General features: G+C 46.9%; 1 protein-coding gene across 10 annotated transcripts; it reads right to left on the reverse strand.

Moving 5' to 3' along the window:
- Positions 1 to 1,469: 1,469 nt before the first annotated feature.
- Positions 1,470 to 21,211, reverse strand: ZNF384 (zinc finger protein 384). Of its 10 annotated transcripts, XM_070618998.1 has the most exons (13): positions 21,021 to 21,077; positions 20,766 to 20,821; positions 19,836 to 19,895; positions 13,827 to 13,897; positions 13,292 to 13,529; positions 13,009 to 13,056; positions 12,473 to 12,806; positions 11,523 to 11,615; positions 7,619 to 7,843; positions 6,734 to 6,916; positions 5,129 to 5,207; positions 3,702 to 3,860; positions 1,470 to 3,114 (listed from the first exon to the last, which is right to left on the reverse strand). In XM_070618998.1, exons 4-13 carry the CDS (start codon positions 13,890 to 13,892, stop codon positions 2,701 to 2,703), a joined length of 1,839 nt encoding a protein of 612 aa, XP_070475099.1. In that variant the 5' UTR covers positions 13,893 to 13,897; positions 19,836 to 19,895; positions 20,766 to 20,821; positions 21,021 to 21,077; the 3' UTR covers positions 1,470 to 2,700. The 10 variants fall into 10 exon arrangements, with proteins under 10 accessions (XP_070475099.1, XP_070475108.1, XP_070475100.1 ...); XM_070619007.1 differs by lacking the exon at positions 20,766 to 20,821 and having other exon boundaries at positions 21,021 to 21,211; XM_070618999.1 differs by lacking the exons at positions 13,009 to 13,056; positions 21,021 to 21,077 and having other exon boundaries at positions 20,766 to 20,980.
- Positions 21,212 to 21,229: the final 18 nt, after the last annotated feature.

The following is a 21,229-nucleotide window of genomic DNA, read 5'->3' on the forward strand; positions in this document are numbered from 1 at the left end:
AGTAAAAGAAAACCACGTTTTTCATCGAGATGGACGGCAATCGAGTGCATGAAGGGCTGCCTCCACACTAGGGAAACGGAGCTCAAAGCCCATAAGCCAACAGCGGTGTTAGTAAGACAGTGTTTGGGAGGTCACTGTCACCTCTAATGCACACATTCTTGGTAATTACGAGTGTCACATGGCAGGTTTTATGGAAGTTTTCAGCCACGTACTTTAGACCAAATACATGAGGAAGGATAAGGCGAAACCCCACGTTTACTACTGAGCAGGTGGTAAGATACAGCAACAGAATCTAGACGACTTCACTCTAAATTATAAGTGTCACACCCCTGGGTAAGTAATTTAATGTCTGTGCCTATTTCCTTCTCTATAAAATGAGAATAACAGTACCTACCTCATAGGATTGTTGCTATGAGTGCGAATGTATCCTTAGAAAGAGCAGACTCTGGTTCTCACGCCTGTGATGAAGGTAGGGCCGCTCAGGGCCTTTTCAAGAGTTGGTGAGAGCAGGGGCAAAACCAGGAAATATTTGGGAAGCTAACAGACACTAGCACATTTGGTCATACGTGCTACATTCATTAGAAACACACTACAGACTGAGACTATTTTGGATGCCCACACAGGAGACAGAGTCCTAAATTAAGTGGGCATTCCTTTGCTATCCACCCTCCACTAGGTAATGAGCATGGGTGCCCAGCAGTCCCATGGAGGAGAGCCGCAGTATCAGATGGGGAGCTGTCACTCTTTCAGTGCCTAAAGGTTTTTAATTCTCAAAAAGGAATAATCTAGTCCAATTCCTTCATTTAACAGCTGAAGAAGCATCTTGGCCAGCACTCGCTGATGGCAGAGCCAGGGCTGAAGTCCAGGGTTCCTGACCACACTCACTCCTCGGCACTACAACTGTCCTGTGTCTTTATTCGATCCTGGTTATGTTTTCCACCACAGGAAACCTCTGGTTCTAGGTGCCACAGAATGATGAATACATGCATGTACACACATGCCAACTGCAATTAGCACGGAGCCCACTGATGCTCAGGCAGGGTATAGATCCTTCAAGAAGCCATGCTTCCACTGCTTTGATAGGGAGCTTGGTGGTTTTCCTAACACATGACTGAAACCTTGCTCTCTCATATTTAGGCATTGCAGTCCCCATGACAGGATTTGTGTGTAGAAACCCTCATAAACCCAGATTTCACTTCAGAAATAGCAAATCTGAAATATCAAATAACACACACTTCTAAGCCACTCGACCATTTTGGGGATCTCTGGCCCCGTGGGGACCACATCTCAGCCCTTGCCCCTTTACAAATACAGGGGGTTTATGGCTAGGTATACACACAGAGCCTCATCACACAGCATTCGTCCTCACATAACACACACTCTAGTGTAAACCCTTAGAACTGGCCTCGAACACCTCCCCAATAGCTGTTTCCCATGCTCACTCACATCAGTAGCTCCACTGCCTCTGATCCTTTTACACGAATTTATTTCTATACAAGGCTCTAAAAACACCCCTTGGTTTGTACATAAGTTTTTTCTTTTTTTCTTCATTTTAAATTGCTTTATAACAACTGGTTTCCTGATTTTTTTTTCCATTTTCTCTTTTCTCTGAAATCTGTCATGATTAAAAAAAAAAGACAAAAGAAAATAAAAATGCCATTGGCCAGGAGACAGGGTGGAGAAAAACAAAAAGGACAAAAATAAACAAAACGTCAAATATGAAAATTCTCAGAGATAATGCATTTATAAACACAGAAATGGTTACAACAAAGATGGCCATGATGAGTGGGTATATATATATATATTTATATATATTTATATATATATATAAATTTGTGCCCGGCAACTGACCGTGGCACCTAGGGAGCTAAGTCCAGTCCTTGTGTTTGCCCTGAACTCTCCCTTCTCTGCAACACCCCTGGTTTTTGGGTTTCATAACGAACACAAAGCTCCCACAGCTCCTTAGGTTTGGGGATGGGAGACTGAGAGTACAGGGCCTTGGTTGGCAGAGAAGGGGAGAGGCTCCAAGGAAAACCATAACCCACACTTCTAAGCCACCCTTGACCATTTTGGGGATCTCTGGCCCCTTGGGGACCACATCTCAGCCCTTGCCCCTTTACAAATAAAGGGGGTCTGACCCCCACCCAGATCTCCTTCTTCCAGCATTAGGTAGGAAGTGAAATGAGACCATGAGGGGAAGAAAACGGCTCCTAGGGATCGGGGCACACAAGAAACCTGTTCTTTCGCAGGCAAGAATAGAACAGGAGGCTGGTTGCATTTAGGGCTCCCTTCTCTCTGATATTTGGGAGGGCCAGCCTCTAGTCTTCTATCAGCCCAAACCTTGAGGATTATGAGGGTAAGGAGAGAGTAAGTGCCCACACTGGAAAAGTTTCTATGAGGTCATAGCAAATCCCTCCCTTGAGCACCAACCCCCAATTTTGAAAGCTATGCTTGGGAGGGGAGGCTGCTGGATCACACTACCAGCTCAGTATTCCTTTGCCAATCAGGAGGCTGATGTTCCTTTTGAAGAGGAGTTGAGAATAAAGATGGTATCCTGTGAAGGAAGGCCATGCCTGAGGCCCAAGGAAATGGAGCCAAGGCCTGTCAAGGAAGAAGAGGACTTTTCCCACCAAGAGGAGTTGGAGAAAGAAGGGACCAGAACTTCTTCCCCCTCTTCCCAGTGGGTGGCAGCACAGGTCTCTATGAGCTGGCCAGGTGCTCCACCTGGATGGTGCTGGTGGTGACAGTGAGGCAGATGTCCTTATGATGCTCCGCCGTCTTATACGGGGTCAGGTCAAAGGAACACTGGGGTGGAGGGTTGGGGTTGCTGTCCCCACCACCCCCACCCTGGGGGGCTGCCCCAGGGGACTGGAAGTGTGGTGGCTGTGGCTGCTGCTGCTGCTGCTGCTGCTGCTGCGATGCCTGGGAGGCCTGGGCCTGGGCCTGGGCTTGGGCTTGAGCCTGGGCTTGGGCTTGGGCTTGGGCTTGAGCTTGAGCCTGGGCCTGGGCCTGGGCCTGGGCCTGGGCCACTGCTGCCGCCGCTGCTGCTGCCTGCACTTGTTGCTGGAGATCAGGAGGGTTGTGTTTGCGCATATGTTTCATAAGGTACGTTTCCTGAGGGAGATGGTAAAAAGGAGTTGAGGGATGAAAGAGAAGGAAAGAGGTCACTTGTAACTAGCATCCTGGGCTCTTACTTTGCTTTATATAGTGCAAGACTTATTACAAAGATATTCTGGAGCCAGGGCGCGTTGTCCCCAGGAGCCACTTTCAGTGCTCACTATTGGGTAGAAAAGAAGGGGAACCTTTAGTCACCATGGGCTTTCAACTGGCACAGAGAAAGCTGTCATTTTCTCAAAGATCTCTGAATGGAACAACTTTACAACCTTTCTCTGGGATCTAATGGAAAACATCTAACTGAAATCTTTCTCCTCCCACAATTTCAAGTTGCTTTATTTTGCCTTATGTTTAAATAAAATGAAGAAACATTGCTTGGCAATCCCTATATGCTTAAGGGATCAGGCATCCCTTTTATTCCTCAGCTACAGGTCTATTTAATTTCTGTTTTCTTTACTGATTGGGTAAGTTGGAGCTAGGGAGGTAACATATTCACTGCAACAGATCTTTACCAAGAAAGATGGGGTAAAGTGGACTATAGTCTTACAGGCCCACACGGAAGGAAAGAGAAGGCACTGAGCACTCACCGACGTATATGCCCGACTACAGATAGTGCAGGTGTACACCTTGGCATGCTTCACCGTATGCGTAGATAGGTGTACCTCTAGTGAGGTTGCGTCTGTGTACGCCCGATGACAATTGTGGCACTTGAAGGGTTTATCTTTGTTGTGCTGCCGTCGGTGGGACTGAGAAAATTGGGGAAAATCAGGATGAGTACATCGGACTCTTCCCTCCTGCCTCCTTGACCTTAATGGAGAGCCCTGAGCTGGGTGTCAGACCTCCCAGGTTCTCTTTCCATCTGTAGGCAGTAGAAATTGCTTCAAATTAAGGGGCTGGCCCCGTGGCCGAGTGGTTAAGTTCGCGCGCTCCGCTGCAGGCGGCCCAGTGTTTCGTTGGTTCGAATCCTGGGTGCAGACATAGCACTGCTCATCAAGCCACACTGAGGCAGCGTCCCACATGCCACAACTAGGACCCACAATGAAGAATATACAACTATGTACCGGGGGCTTTGGGGAGAAAAAGGAAAAAAATAAAATCTTAAAAAAAAAAAGAAATTGCTTCAAATGAAACTTCAGGAGCTGCAGGCTAAGGGAAGAACACACATGCAGAACACACCGGGATCCTGAAAGTTAGAGTAACAGCTATGCCTGGTCCCAATAGTAGTTTTCAAAGTGAGGTGCGGGGCTTGCTAGGGAATACCAAGACCTTTTCAGGGGGCCCACAAGGTCAAAACTATTTTCAAAATAATAATAAGACAGTGTTTGGGGCCAGGCCGGTGGCGCAGCGGTTAAGTGCGCACGTTCTGCTTTGGTGGCCTGGGGTTCACTGGTTTGGATCCCGGGTGCGGACATGGCACTGTTTGACAAGCCATGCTGTGGCAGGCATCCTATGTATAAAGTGGAGGAAGATGGGCATGGATGTTAGCTCAGGGCCAGCCTTCCTCAGCAAAAAGAGGAGGATTGGCAGGAGTTAGCTCAGGGCTAATCTTCCCCCAAAATAAAAAAAAGACAGTGTTTGCCTTTTCCCTCTCCCTCTCACTACTGTACAGCAATAACACAACGTGCACTACTGCAGCAGACTGAATGCAGCAGACGGGAGGGCATGGCCATCTTCTGGTAAGCCACACGTTAAAGAAACGTGCAAACATGTAAAACAATGCCATTCTTAGCAGCAAAATTGGGGGGGGGGGTGTTTGTAAATATGTTATTTATGTTAACATGCAATGGATTTACTATTTTTAAACAAATTACTAAATATTTTTCCAAGTTTTTCAGTTTCACAACATCTCCGTAGATAGGTATTACCCACATCAACAAAAGCTCTTTGGGTTTCCTAATAATTATGAAGAGTGTACAGGGGTCCTGAGAAAGTTTGAGAATCACTCTACTAGTCAAATGGCACGTCGACCCCAAGTCTTAGACTCAAGGTCTCATGTGGAGGGTGGAACATTTACCTGCAGATTGGAGAGCTGTGTGAAGGCTTTCTCACAGCCCGGGTGTGCACATTTGTATGGTCTATCACCAGTGTGGATTCTGCATGGGATGAGAAAAGAAGAAAGGGAAAAGATGTCAGTGAGGCCACTTGGGGATTGGCTCCACAACAAACCTCCTCAAGGCCACTCCTGCTCTCCTATGGGAGTACGAGGTCTCCAGGAGGCACAGCCTCAGCTCCACTCTGACACGGATCAGGCCGTGGTGCCTGCTTTCTGCTCACTGCCTGCATCACTCAGCTCAAGCTGGGCTCCTCTCTGCAGGGGAGGAGAGACTGGTGGCTCAGCAGCCAAGGGACAGGCAGTCCACAATATGGCATACAAGTCAGCTCCTACAGTAACTGTCCCTGATGAATGTTCAGAAACATAAGATAAACACAATGGTAAGGAAAAAGAAACACATAACACTTCTTCCTTGGCCCCCACCATACAGTCAGAAACCATGCCCTCAGCCTTGAGCACCACTCTCAGAGAAAGTTCTGGTGTCAAAGAAAAGCAGAAAGTTATGCTAATTGTGGAAAGTAGCAGTGATATCAATACTCGTGGAAACTCCTTGGGGCTTTTCCCAGTCCAGTCCCCTAACAGCAGGAAATGCCAAGTTTAGTACCAATTTGACCTCTTTCCCAAACACTACAGGGCCCTCCAGTGAGATGAGCCAAGGACTTGAGGGTGCGTGGACAGACACCTGCTCCTCTTCAGACACTTCAGAACCATCTTCATGATCAGGTGCTTTTGTGGACCTCTGGTCTAAAATCTTGAAAACATCGCAGGCCATGTCTCCTTATGAAGAAAGCCCAACTCCTCCTCTTTGCAAAGCAAGATGTCTGACCACTTTAGGAAAATCATCACATTCGGAAGCAGCTGGGTGAGAAGGCCTATGGCCAGTTAAGAGTCTGGACTCCAGTTCAACTTGAGATACCACTGAAGGAGAGCATCAGCTCTTGTAGTTGGCAGGTTCACTTCTTGGTCACTCTAGACTCACGGGACAAACAGTGGGCATCCATATGCAGTACAAGCCTTTTCATTTTGTTTGCCTGTTCTTCGTGAGTATTTAGGATGTTTTGTTTGTTCTCTACTCTTGGCGTCCCTTGGAGCCTTGCTTGTTGCTGTAGGTGTCACCAGGCTGGTACCCAGCTAAAGTCTGATTATATTTCCTGTTCATAATTGGTGCCCTAAGGGCTAGAGGTATGGTCTTCTTCAATCAAATGCCCCAGCTTTGGCATCAAGGAGAAAATCTTGCAAGATGTGTGCATCGGTGTTTTCAGGGAGAGAAATCAAGAAAAGTTGTCTCTGCTTGAGGTAAAAGTCTCCTCCTCCCCAGATCAGGGAACATTACAGTCCTTGCGTCTCCGTGACGCAGCTTCCGCCCCAGAAAGGCTGAGCATCCACTTGTCTCCAGTGTTGTTGCTTGTTCTTTCTCCCAGACGCCAGTCGCCAGTCGCCAGTCGTGTTCTCCTCCAGCCAGGCCTCTCCCCCGCCCCCCGCATGCGGGTTGTTGTGTGTGTCCGGGGCGGGGGTGGGGAGGGCATGCCAGCGGGGCGGGGGCAGTAGCCCGCCACTCTCCCTTACCGTGTGTGCTGCTGGAGGTGGGAGAGCTGGCGGAAGGCCTTCTGGCAGTAGGAACAGTTGTAGGGCTTGGCCCCCGAGTGGATTCGGAGGTGCTGGGCCAGGTAGGAGGTGTTGGCGAAGGTCTTGGAGCAGTGCGGGCACTTGTGGGGCTTGATGGTCTCCGTGTGCATCTTGGAGTGGATCCTGCCGGGGAGGAGAGGAGGGAAGGGGGGAGGAGGAAGCAGTTCGACACCATGGGCTCAGCTCTCTGCTGGGTGAAATGATGTTGCTTGACGGATGAGAGCACCCCCTCCTCCCTCCTCCCAAACGCATTCCGGCCTGGATAGGCTAATGAAGAGGACACCCAGATCTAGGTTGTTGCTGATCTTAAGTCGGTGGCTAGAATGGCAGTGAGATGATGAAGAGCTGTAACCCCTGGCTCTTGGTAACCTTAGAAATTTCAGTCTTGTCAACCCTCCGCTTTATTCTAAGGTTACACACTCACCACGATACCCTGCTTCCAAATAGTAATTTGAACAAAGACCAATACCGCCTGTTCCCCATGGACCTGAAGTTGAATGCACACCTTGGCTCTGAACTGAAGCATATAGTAAAAGCAGGGCCTGCTCTGCAGAAGATTTCCAAACACAGACACACAGAGAAACCACAAAAATTGTTCCAGACTTTGGGATTGGAGACCACAATTTTCCAGGCCCCCCGCCACGAACTGCTAGGATATATGCTTTATTTTTCACAGACAGTAATGGGAGAGCACTGAGGCTCCCAAAGGGCAAAGTCGAAAGGGAACAAAGAAAACACATGGAGAGAAGAGCAGGCGCAGGCACCGTGGCCTCAGGGTGAGGGGTTCACAGCCAGGTGGTGGGGTAAAACCAAGAGCAGCCTTACCGGGTGTGCTGCTGGAGGTGAGAGAGCTGGCGGAAGGATTTCTCACAGAAGTTACAACTGTAGGGCTTAGCCCCTGAGTGGATACGGATGTGCTGGGCCAGGTAGGAGCTGTTGGCGAAGGTCTTGGAACAATGTGGGCACTTGTGGGGCTTGGTCTCGGTGTGTGACTTGGAGTGGATCTGCATCTCCGACTTTGAGTAGAATGTCAGTGAGCACATCCGGCACCTGGGCCAAGTGAGGGCAGCGATTAGAAGCCTTCCCACCAAGAGGGCATTGCTGAACCCTCCCCTCCACTTCCAAAGAAGCCAACCTATCTGATCTCTCTCCTATTTCAACTACAGGCCCTTGAGAGGAGGATCTCTCTCTTATTTTTCTTTATGACCTAAGCTTCTAGCACAGCCAAGCACAATCTATTCAATAAATGTCTGCTGAATGACTGGACTCCCTAAGTGTGCACAAAAATAATTCAACAGATAAGACAGGAAAATATTATTAGGGTCTCTGGGCTGATGTAGATTTCACTGGGCCAGGAGTATCAGTTAACTTCTGTCTATAACTCGATTTCAAACTTTTAAAGAACTCTTTTCCCCAATTTCCCACGTATAAGGTACATCCCTCAGGTATTCCTCAAGCTCCCGAGATGACAATGAGGACACATTGACTAGATTCCCAGAAGGACTTCTCTCCTGCCTCCTCAGATAACTGTCTTCTCTCAGACTTTCTCCTACTTCCCTTTTGCCAGTGATTCCTAGGGATGGGGGTGGGGAAGTATCAGACGTATTTGGAAGGGCTTTTCCAAACCATATACGTTTGGCCTCTACCCTGTATCTGATGTTCCACCAACCACCGCCAACTTCCAGCCCCTTGGCAATCAAGTGAGAGCGACTTCTGCAATGAGCGAAGGTCACTGTTGGAAGTGGGTTGTATCCCTCAAATATTTAGGAGAAAGTTTTACAAAACACTTGAGCATTCCATGCTCAATCTTCCCTCTTTCCTAGCACATGGAGCCAACGTCAGCACTTTGGGTTGACATCAACAGCATCTGAATATACTTTCACTCATCACCTGAGTTGGTAAGCTTTCTTCCTGCTCTGACACTGCCCAAGAATATCAAATAATGAGGCCTCTGCACCAGATGAGCCACAACTATTTAGGGGGTAAAAAAGCTATCTGTATATGACCTGGAATCCTATCATTCCTAAACAACTCATCAGTGCACGATGTGGGCTAGTAGAAAGGGCAACAGCCTGGAAGCCAGGCGACTGGGGAAAGTCCCTCTTCTCTGGGTCCTCCCCAACTTATCTCCATAGGAGGGGCTTGAGATGGTGCCAGGGGATGATTTCTGTTTTTTTTCTGATCCCAGGAGAACTGTTAGAGAATAACTGAGATCAAGACTAAAAAGAACTCTGAGCTCCTCAGAGAAAAAGATATCACTGTTGGTTGGAAGTGTGATCCCTATATTAATGCTTCTACTAAAATTCTAATCATTAAAGCCAATTTCTACTTCTCTAGTCACTTGACAACTCTGAAGAAAATCTGATTACCAGTTTACCAATCCCTGGCCATTGTCTGGGATGCCCAACCATTGTATGGGAGGTAGGGAGGGTCTGTTTATAGTTAGCATGGTCCAAAGGACACAGCCAATGGAAGACAGCCAATGGAAGTCTGGACACCTGGGCCCGACTCAGCGTTCAGTTATAGGCTTGCTCATCAGTCTAGACCTCAATTTTCTGGTCTGTAAAATGGAGAGATAACTATCTGCCCCTAGAAGGGCCAGAAAACACCCAGGACAGTCAAAGGTAAGCCAAATTTCTCTAATAATAAAACTGCATTAATGTTAACAGCACAAGTGCTGATGGCTGAGCTCATGCTGCTATATATTTCACTAAGACTGAGGTTAGAAACTGGACACATTGTTACTTGGAGGGGAACTGTACTAAAATTACAAAAGAATTTCCTTTGGTTGCTAAAATTTCTCAGACAGGTAGAACACCACATTCTTTTTAACTCAAACAAAATTGCATTAGTTTGTGTGTGAGTGTTGAACACACAACTGTATCCTTAATATGCAATTAATTATAAAAGAAAAATAACCCTCTTCATCAAAGTTTTCAACTAGAGAAGAATCTGCAAAACTTAAATTCATCTATGATGGACTGGCAACAAAATGAGCAGTCTCAAAAGTCCTAGGTGTAATAACGATGATGACAATAATGAGAATAGTTGCCGCTTGTTGTTGTGCCCGATACTGCCAGGCACCCAGTTAGGCACTTTAAACACATTGTTTCCACTCCTCACAACAACCGTGCAAGTATTATCCCTGTTTTACATAAAGGAACACAAAGGCTCAGAAAGGTTAAGTAATTTGCCAAAGGGCAAACAGTTATTCACCACAAAAAGGTGATTCTAATCTAATTTAAGATTCCTCACACCAGAGGTATTCAGGAGAGCCTGGATCAACAGTTACCAGGAATGTTCAGAAAACCAAAACTACAGAGAAGGGACTGGCTTAGGTGACCATTAAAGTATTTCCAACTCTGAAATCCTAGGAAGCCAAATAAAAGAGTACAAGTCCTTTAATGCAAGGTATTGGGTGGTCAGAAAGAAATGTGATTTAGCAGTACGCAATTAGCAGGGGAGAGAAAGCCAGCCCCTACATCACTGAGTAACTCCTGCCGCATCATTCATATCCGACACAAGAATGGTGCCCCCATGGAGGCACACAATGCAATGGCCTTAGTTACAACAACCACTTTAAATTATCATCCCACTTTTTTCTAAGATGTTCAAACACAATTTCAAATACTCTGATTTTTCCCTCAAAACATTTCCACAAGATAGATGAGGGCCATGATTATCTTCCCATTTTACAGATGGGAACAAAGAGCTAGAAATATGCTGACTTGCCTAGACTAACAGAACCCAATTCCCCCAAGACTCAGTCAAATGCCACTGACCACAGGAATGGATGTGGTTGACCCACATGTGCATCGAAATAGGGATTCTCTGTGATGAAAAAGATTCCTTTGAACTTTGGAGTTCTGAGTTTCTAAAGAAATTCTGTTCACCTACAATATAAGTAGCTGCCCTTGCATTTCAGAGTTCTCTTTAGTCACCTGGGCTTGGGGCCTGTCAAGAATTCCAAAAACACTGAGGGTGTGGAAAATCCTATCAGTGCTTCTTTCCAACTGTATTTTCACATTTCTTTCCATATACACAGTTTGGGAAGTCCAGAGATAGCTTTAATGTGGGTCCAAAAACCAAACAAACAAAAAAGCCTTGGCAGAATCAGAGGACCCTCGATCAATGTGAAGGGCTCCACAGGGTGCCAGAGAACTCTCCCACCACTCCTACAGCAACAAATTTTGTATGGGTGTATCTCCATGTCACAATAACCTTGCTTTAAGCAAATACATAAAAATCCAGATGTCCCCCGAATAAACTTAAAAGGGATTTTCATTTTATGAAATGATATATAAAAGAATGCCTTTAAATGAATCAAACTTGTCAGGTACCTTTATAATATGATATGATGTAAACATTTTCCAGGAAGACTTTTATTGTATAAAGTGGGGTACACCTGTAATAATAAAGCTGTAATGAACTTTCAGATTATGAGCTGGAATTCTGCAGTGCTCAATACTTTCTGCATAGCAACACTCCCCTCATTTTCACTTACAAAGAAGGATTTAAACGCTCTGTAGTCGTGGCTACTCTCCACAGTATAAGTGTACAACACAAAAATAAGTGCTAAATGACGACTATTTCTTATCGCTTTCTTTTGAAGTTCCCAACATTTCAAACCTTATCTGATACATACTCCCAAGAAATGGGAGGCATAAACAGAATTCTCCCCATTTTACAGATGAGGAAACTGAGGCCCAGAGAGGGGAAAAGGACTTGCCCAGGGTCACACAGCAAGTTCGTGGTGGAGCCAGGAACTGAATCCATGAGCCCAAGGCTCTGTCCATTTCCTGTGCCGCAGTTCCCTTCGCTCCTAAAATGGGAACAACATTGCCCATCTCGGTACACTAAGGACAGACCCAGTCTCCCAGCCATGCACATCTGCCCCTATCTGCATGAAAGCTGTGACAGTAGCTACCCCACTCTGTACACTGGGATTAAACTCCCCAAACCCACTAGATCCCTTGATAGTTCTCAAGGGGATTAGGACATTTCCAACTTTCAAAGGGCAAGGAGTTTAATTATGTAATTATTTTTGTATAGTACCACATGCAAATATAATGCTTTTTGGCAATGGACAACTTAAAGGAAGTGGAGAATCAAAATGACTTCCCATGAACTAGAAAGTGCACAGTCATTCTATAAGCATATATTCCAAGGGGGGGGAAGGGAGGTATCCTGGTCCTCCAACTTTTTCATATAGATCCCTCCCGTCATCCCAACCATGCAGGGTCAGGCAGGCGCAGTGCTCAAATATGGCCCAAGAACTGGTGGATGGATGGCACACGGGTTAAGGTTAGGGCCTTACGAGAAAGGTTTCTCGGAAAAATAGGAATGGAAATTGTAGAAGGCAAAAAGGACCTGGAGACAGAGTCTCAAACCCAGCCTAAGGCCTTATTATAAGAAAGAAACTCTATTATGTCACTCAAAAATCAGTCAATGCCAATGACCCCAAAAAGGAAGGGGTGAAATGGGTTTGCATCCTGGGAGAAGGGGCACCAGAGAAGCGCCAGCTCTATCCTCCTAGTCCATGCCAGAACACCTGACATGCAAGTGGATCTGAGGTGGAAAGCTGTCAGGGCAGAGCCTGGCTCAGGGCTGGACAAAGAGGAGGGAGGGAAGCTGAGGCAGTGATCCTCACCCGATCCTGTCCCTGGCTCTGATTCTTACCTGTAGGTCTTGCCGTCTTTCTGATGGTCATCATCATCCTCAGGGGAGAGGACATAAGGGTCATTCATCTCAGGCAGCCCTGATTCTAGCATCCGTTTCTTCTTTCGGCCCCGGGGGGGCTTAGGAGCCACACTGCCACCTCCACCACCACCTCCACCTCCTTCCTCTGTTAGGGTGGATGCTACCTTCTTGGAGAGGTCAGGGACCACCTGCAGGGCTTGTGAGCCAGGGGGAAGAGCTGAGACAATCATGGGAGCCGAAATGGGAAAGGTCTGAGCTGATGAGGCTGTGGTCACAAGGGAGCCTGAGGGGGACGTGATTACCAAACCGGGACCTAGGGTTGGGAGAAAAAGGAGATGGTGTCATGTTGTCCAGTCCTGATCCTAATCCTGTTTAATTTCCCCCAAATCATTGTCTAATTAACCCCACACCACCACCCCCCAGCCCAGAGTACAGAGGAAACCCCAAACCCTATAGAAAAATAATGGTCTCCTAACCCCTGTCCCCACCCCACCCCCAGTAACAGTGAGATTTACCCCTTGATTGACTCCCTTCTCTTCTCCACCTCTGAGAACAGGAGACTCCTTGATTCAGAGAAGGAAAGAATGTCACCTCCTCAAAGGCAGGGACCGCATCTTCTACTTCTTTGTATCCCCCACAATGCCTAGCGCATTGCTAGGCACACAGTAGGCACTTAATAGAAATTTGATTGAGTAATCAAACACATATCCCACTCCCCATGTCCTTGGAGCCCGCCATCCTGGGGTACTGATCATGGAAGATCAACACCTCAGATTGGAGAAGAGCAGAATTGCTCACCAGCAGTCATCAGTCCTGTAGACGGCACAGGGACCACCGTGATATTCTGGGTAACAGACGCCTGGCTATGTGGGGTCAGCTGGTCTGACTTGGACTCTGTGTCCATACTGATGCCTGAGGGCAGGGACACCGAGGCAGGCACTGTTAGCAAGGTGGGGTAGTGGGGTGGAGCCAGCCCACAGCCTTTCTCTGGCAACAGCTGATCCTTCATCTTGTTGATGAACATCGTGTTCTCAATCTGAAAGAAAAGGAAGGGGGAGGCGAGTGGCTTTTCAGGGAGAGTCTGATTTTGTCTGCTCCCTAAGTACTCTGCATTGTCTGTCCTCCTCCGTGGAGATCAAGGAACGAGTAGTTAACATCTTTGTGCTTCCAGAGAGAAGCCAAGACAGAAACACTACATAATTCTCCGTGATGGATGACCCAGTGAAACAGCATGTGATTTATCTTGCTTCAGTCTCCAAAGTAATAGAACTTACTACTCAGAGTTGAAAAAAGGACATAATAGGAAAGGAGCAAAAAAACAAACACCACCTACCTGTCCTGAGACTGTGGGGATAGAAGGCCAGAAGTATGGGTTAGAATTGAAGTGAGATTCTTCCATTCTACCTGAAGAAAGATAGACCACATTACACTCAGGAATAAATCTTAAGAAACTCAGCAATGGAGAAGGGGAATTGAGGCATTCCTGGTCTCTTTTCTGGCACCTGACCACATGGCTGGAAACTAGCAGTCAAGACCCTAGAATCTAAAATATTAGTCTGTTTGGTCAGAGCCACTCAGCACTAAATCTCCATCCAACAGAGGCTATCCTAGTTAAGATGCAGATGAAAGAACTTACATACATCTCATTTACCGATAGAATGTTTCCCATACCCTAAAGAAACAGAGGGGAAGGGATGTGCCCAAGGTCCCACAAATCAAACCACTGATTGGTCTGAAAACAGCCAGGGTACCTATCATTGTTCTTCTTTTCCTTCATCCCTCAAATCCATCTTCCTTGAAATAAAAAATTTCGAGAATTCCAATTGACACATCTATAGTTCTATGCAGCTTGAAAAGGTTCTAGGCCAGAATACAAAATACCCAAGGGAATTAAAGAATGAAATCGGCAAAGATCAGAATCGAGGTATTTTCTGAGTACCAGATAATACCTGGAGACCACAACCCATCCATGGTGCTGCACTGGGTACCACATACACTGGGCTGGGCAGCGAGAATCTAGGAGTTCCCAGTTTAAAAAAGGGTTCTAGCACCAGCAGTAACAGCAGCAGCCCAGATTTCCACCTAAAGAGATTCAGAATAGGGACAACAGTAGGCCAGAACACATACACATTACTAGATTCCTGCTTTATAGTCCTCAAACACTATGGTTCTAAGAGTTCAAGTTCTTCTCTGTACGTGCATAATAACAAAGCTTAAAACTTTGGGAGTGAGGAATACGCAAGAAAAGCAATCCCTCAGAATCACACTGCAAGTCACAGATGGGTACCAAATCCAGGCATCCCACCACTCATTTTCACTCTGATTACTTCTCCCAGCAAGGCTTAATTGGCAGTATGTTGGTCAAGAGTAGCTTCCCAAAATCACAGACCAGGAAAAATCCAGCCCAGCAGAAGGCAGTTGAAGAGGGAGTATGAGACTGAGGGAATGGGGAAGGAAGTGAGGAACAGCAGGGAACGAACATTATCATCATGCTGCTACTCTGAGCCTAAAAGCAACCAGGACTCTGGTGGGGAAGAAGGACCTGTGACTTAGAGCCATGGTCCCAGTCCTGCTGAGGATATGCTGAGGCAGACACCAGACATACTAACAGCTGGAGGGCAGACTGGGCACAGAAACTGGGTTTCCAGTAGTGACTATAGAAACTAGGAAAGCTCTTCAACAAAGGAGCTGAAGCAGAAAGGATATCCCTCTAAATGTCACCCTGTTCCTTATCCTTCTCCAGACATCTCATCACATTTCTTACTCTACTAAACAGCACCCTCAATTTTCATAAATCCTATAGAGGGAAGCATAACTGAATTTCAGCCTACTTTTTCCTAGAAAGTAGCAAAGGAGAGGAGTGGAATGCACCGAATCTGTGACTACAACAGCTTCACACATACGAGGCTCAATATTAAATGACTGAGGATCAACCACAAGCAAATCCTGTTTCCCAAGTTATAAAATAGAGTAAAACCAGACAGTCTCGGAAACAGGCGCTAAGCTTTCTCCTTCCAGCATTAGCTTCACAAAGGGGCCTCAGGTTCTCCTCAGGCAGGAGAAATCAAGAAACAATCAGATCACAGTTTAAGGGGATCCAATCTTGCCAAGCTTTCTGGGAGGCAGGGATCTTGTACCTCCCAATGCTCTCTAATGTAGGACTCATCACCCAGTAAGCAATTCCATATTTAATAAACTGAATGACAGCACACTCCATACATACTGATTTTGCAAATAATGTTATGAGCTCAAACCTTAATCTATAACCTCCATCGACCTTCTAGTTGAGAGAAATAAAACAGAGAAGAGTGGTGATGTACAGTGGAAATGAAGTAGAGAATGAGGTAAAAGAAAGGAGGGTCTAATGATCATTTCTCCCTAAAGAGTCAAAAAAATAAATGTACTACAGATGTGAAAATTTAAGAGGGAGGAACTGAGAGCCTGAAAATAACAACATTCTCAGACAGGATTCTTGCAAACAAGGCCCTCCCTCCCAAAAAAGATTACATCCATTCATATTGTCCTACAAGTGGCTCAGGTGAAGCAGCTTCTATCACCTGTAGGCTCTTATAAACGGGGCATGCAAAGTGATGTAGTAGACAATATCCCCATACCATCACCATTAATATCTATTAAGTGCTTAAATTGTCTTCAAGGTACTGTTCTAAGCACTCTACGATTATAACATCATTTAATCCTCACAACAATTCTATGAAGTAGGTATTGTAATCCTCATTTTTCAAATGAGGAAATTGGAGGCACAGAGTCCAACAATAAACAGCAGAGTAGGCACCAAAGGGCAAGTTAGGAAAAGGGGGGTCTACAAGAGACTAAAAACCTACAACTGAAGCACACTCTCTAATGTTGCGGCTTGACTCATGAATTAACATTGAGAATATTTCCAGGAATGGATGGACTATACATTTTTCAGGTAGTTCTCAATAAATGTTTACAAAAATGAAGTTTGTGATAATAGCAAAATGCAGTTAAAGATAATATTCTCTGTCCACATCCTGTGAAACCGCACTTGGCCACTAAGATAAACTATTTTAGAATGATGGAGTCTGAGTAACAAGGCCAGACTGTCCAGGGGGGTAAACAGAATAAAAGGCCCCTGCACTTCCCCGCATACCCAGTTTATCACTCTGCTTTTTGTTTTTTTATTTAAAGATTTTATTTTTCCTTTTTCTCCCCAAAGCCCCCTGGTACATAGTTGTGCATTTTCAGTTGTGGGTCCTTCTAGTTGTGGCACGTGGGATGCCACCTCAGCATGGCCTGATGAGTGGTGCCACGTCAGCGCCCAGGATCCGAACCGGCAAAACCCTGGGCCACCGAAGCAGAGCACGCGAACTTAACCACTCCACCTCAGGGCCGGGCCCCTATCACTCTGCTTTGGGTCTTAAGAGAACAAAGCTGAAGACCAGAACCACAGCTAATCCTAGGACAAAATGAAAAATGTGTCTTGTGGGCTTCCAATAAATATGTCAGCCCCAAAAGGGGGGTACATAGAGAGTACTGCTCGCCCAACTAGAACAAAATATTTGCCTGCAAAATGACACCCAAGAAATGCTACACCACTGTCCTAATAAGACTGACTTAAATCTCTGTATCCCTGAAATGAGATCAAACAGAGAGCCAAGAAGGAAGGCTCTTTCCAGAATACAACGTAAATGGCACTCCCTGGAGTTGTGTGACAGATGCCCCTGGTGCCCAGTCACTCAAATCCCTCTTCACTGTCCGTTTTGCCACTTATCCTCCTAACTCTCTATCTTTCATGGAGGAACTCGCACCAAACCATCCCAACATCCAAGCAGGTACATATCAACATTTTTTTTTTCTTTTTCTTTTTCTCCCCAAACCCTCCCAGTACACAGTTCTATATTTTAGTTGTGGGTCCTTCTAGTTGTGGCATGTGGGACGCCGCCTCAGCGTGGCCTGATGAGCGACGCCACATCCATGCCCAGGATCCGAACCAACGAAACCCTGGGCCGCCAAAGTGGAGAGTGAGAACTTAACCACTAGGCCACAGGGCCGGCCCCAATATCAACATTTTTAAAACCCAAAGAAGCCCAATGATATTATGGGGAAACCTCATCTCAACACAGAGCACCAGTTTTGATAATTATGCCAATACATTAAAATGAAACAAAACTGGTTTCCCCTAGACTGGGAAGGAAGTGGAAGGCTTCTATCACAGCCCCAAAGAGCAGGAAAGAAAGAAAAACAGGTGGAAAGAATGTTGACAGATTGAAAACCTGGGTTCTAATTTCAGTTTTACCACTGCCCCATGCCTCCATGTTCTGTTAAAAAGAAGTCAGGTTTACCATAATTACGTTGGACAATGCTTTTCTTTCAAAGGGTTCAAGGAACTATATATTCCCTTTCCAATCTCAAAAGAAATCTTGGAAGCACTGAGGAGGTGAAGAAAAAAGAACATCCACGAAACACACAGTCGGACTTGAACTCTTGCACCAGAGCTTCATTCACCTGTCCATCCTTCCACAGAGCTACCAGTCATCCAGGGACAAAGATGTCACTGCCTCCAGCATGGGACTTTGGTGAAGACCGCTACCTCTTTCCCAGTACTTACTGCAACTTTTTAATTGTTGTTCTCAAATAATGCATGATTTTCTTTCCTCAAGAAAATAAAATTCCCTTAACGCAACTAACCTTTAGGAAAATCATGAAATACTCACACCAACCCAGTTTAGTGGCTAGAGAATGGACCTAGGAATCAAGATTTCTGGAATCTAATTCCAGGTCCTCCATCAGTGGATGACTGAACAATTTACTACTCTACTAAGTTTCTATTTGGGCAGAGGATGGAAGAGGACAAACCCTTTAAAACAAATTCCTAAGGCATATGGTGATAGGCTGGAGGCAGCACAAAAAAGAAAAGAATAACATGCTCAAAAGTGGTCCTGAAAGGAAGAGAGCTGGAGAAATACTTCCACGTGATGAGGACTATTAGTGACAATTAGTCAAAATTATATAAAGACCACGTAATTACAAAGGAACTACCCAAAATAGCAGATCCATAGCCTCCAGCTTACTAATCACCAACTAGAAGCACTAACAAGAAATAGAGATGCACAGAACAATCAACTCAAATTCAACTACAGAAAGAACTTGACCCACGGATCTCAGACACACTGTTGAGAAAAACTGTTCCAAAATGCACAACTGCAGAAAGGCTGCAATAGGTAGCGAAGGACTCAAAGCGAAGAAACACAGAGAACCATTTTTTTCTCAGTAAGAAAACAATCTTTTTCTCCGGTCCTAAGGACATTCAAGAAGGGTCATCCCAATAGGATTTGGGGTCTAACCACTATCTGCAAACTCTTCCAAGTACAAAATAACTTAGAACAGGTTGATGCCAATTCTACGAGGAAAGACCAATACACCATGCCCAAAAAGACCAACAGGACCAATTCGACCAGGTAGTGGCAATCTGGGCCAGCACCTTCTATGCTGGGCATTGCTGGAGCACTGTGCCCTGTACCCTAAGGGAAGAACAGCAGAGTGGTTCCTCTTGCTCTGCCCATTCCACTATAAGTGATAGATCTGGGGCAACGCAAGGCAGAAAAAAAATGTCTGGAGAAAACAGGATATGCACCTAATATTTAATCATCAACTTGGCTCAGAAACCTATGGGGAACACATTTTATAAACCAGCCTGGAACTGGTTCTTAGAAGACACCTATAGAATTATGAGTTCTGAACTCACTCTTTTGGGTGGATACACTGTCATTTTCAGGCTACCTAAAACCCCATCACCATCAAGCCTCATAGTTTGAATTCTTCCAGACCTACTTTGGGAGTCCACCCCCTATGATTTTATCTACTTTACTCCAAACTACCCATAAACCAGTTTTTTCCTGAAAACTTCACCCTGCCACATCAAATTCAAATAACCCTGTGTCACAGATTCTAATCACTCAACAAATCCACTCCAACACTCTGCTGCAGTGTTAAGGATATGAACCCCACTCTAAACTCTGCTTGTTCCAAATACAGAAAAGCAATCCCATAAGCTATGCCACAAGGACTATACTGGCAACTAGGGCCCATTTGTTCCCCCACGCAGACAAAATTTCTCAGCTGGACACAATGTAACACTACTCAGTGATTTCATGGGATAGAGTGCCAACTTTTTACCCAAAAAGTTCCTAGGCACCCTTAAGAGATAATAAGAAAAGGCTGATTTCTCTCCCACAGCAAACACCAGTATTGCAATCGCTATCACTTGAAGAACTGTGTCACATTGTCCAAAAAAAGCCCATTTGATTATGACCCCTTCTCCCCCCAAACCAGAAGAGCCATTAACCCAAAATTGTCTTACCCTCTCTCTCTCTTCCTCCTGTCGTCTTATTCTTTCTCCTTTCCAGGGCTCCTGAACTTTCTGTAAACAAATTGTCTGGGTTACAGGGGCCAGTCAGGGTGCAGCCACCAGAGAACTGTGGAGAACTTCAGGAATTCTCTGACTGTCAGCAGCCAGTCAGGAAGGCAGGTGGACCCTCCACCAGCAATCCAAAGATGCAAGAATGTAACAAGAGGAGTGCAGTGCCACCCCTATGTAGACACAAGGGAAATAAATCCAATTCCCAGAAACTAAGATGAACTCTACACCAGTGTTTGGGTTCCACTCCTGGGCTCAGACACTGGTCCTTCTTCTTTCCCCTGGGACACAGGTAAGCAGGGTTCAGAGAACGGAAGAGTTGGAAGAAGAGAAGGGTCCCTGCCCCCTGAGGAGTGGCTCAGAAGGCAAAGCTGAGGACTGGGATGCACAAGCCCTTGTGTCAGGCACGGTGCCAGTTCAGGCCCAGCCACTTCCTCTGGCCTCCCCCCCACTTCTGCGAGGACTTCGCCCCTGCCTACCCAAGGCCTTGTGCCAAGAAGTACCTCCCTCAGCCTGCACAGTGGTCTATCTACTGGAGACCCCAGCTGTCCCCCGAAAACCACCTCTCCCCTGAGACAGCCCCTGGGAGCCTTCTCCTGATGTCGCCCCCCACCCCTTCCTCAAAGACCCTTCTTTGGGACGTCCCTCCTTCCCCTCCAGGGAGCTGAACTCCGCCACCCACCAGACAGACACCCGCCCCCTAAGCCCCCCCATTCCTCCCCATCGCCCGCTCCTCCACAACCACTTCCGGTTCCGGGACGGACACACATACAGTCCCATCGTGGACCCCCCCCTTCCCGCCCCCCAAGGAAAAGGGGAGGGGGGAGGAGCAGAGAGCTTGGCGCGCGCCGGCTGCAGCGGCGCGAGACTCACCCGGCGGCGACGGCTGCGGCGGCGCCAGAGCCGGAGCGCGGGAGGGGCGGCGTTTGCTGGGAGAGGAGGGAGCCGAGTGGGGCGGGAGGGCCAGGACGGGGCGCGGGGAGGGGGGAACGCGGCGGAGCGCGCGGGCACGCACTTTAGGCGCGAGACAGACCCACACACTCACACGCACGGAACGCGCGCGAGACACCCGCAGGGCGGGGGCGCGAGGCAGTGGGTGGCCCCCTCCCTCCCGCCCCTAACACTCACCCGGAAGTGGTACTGCCGCTCGTGCTCCCGGGAACCCCAATTCCTCCACGCCCCCTCCCTCCCCCCACAGGCTCGGAGGAGAGCCGCGGCGAGGAGAAGGCGGGAGCGGAAACGAAACGGGGGGGAGGGAGGGAACTAGCGTTGTAGAGGGGGCGGCGATGGGGAAGGGGGGGAATGCAAAGGTCGAGTCACTTCCGGGGACGGGAGCG

Source organism: Equus przewalskii, chromosome 5 (assembly GCF_037783145.1).
Source record: "Equus przewalskii isolate Varuska chromosome 5, EquPr2, whole genome shotgun sequence".
NCBI lineage: Eukaryota > Metazoa > Chordata > Mammalia > Perissodactyla > Equidae > Equus > Equus przewalskii.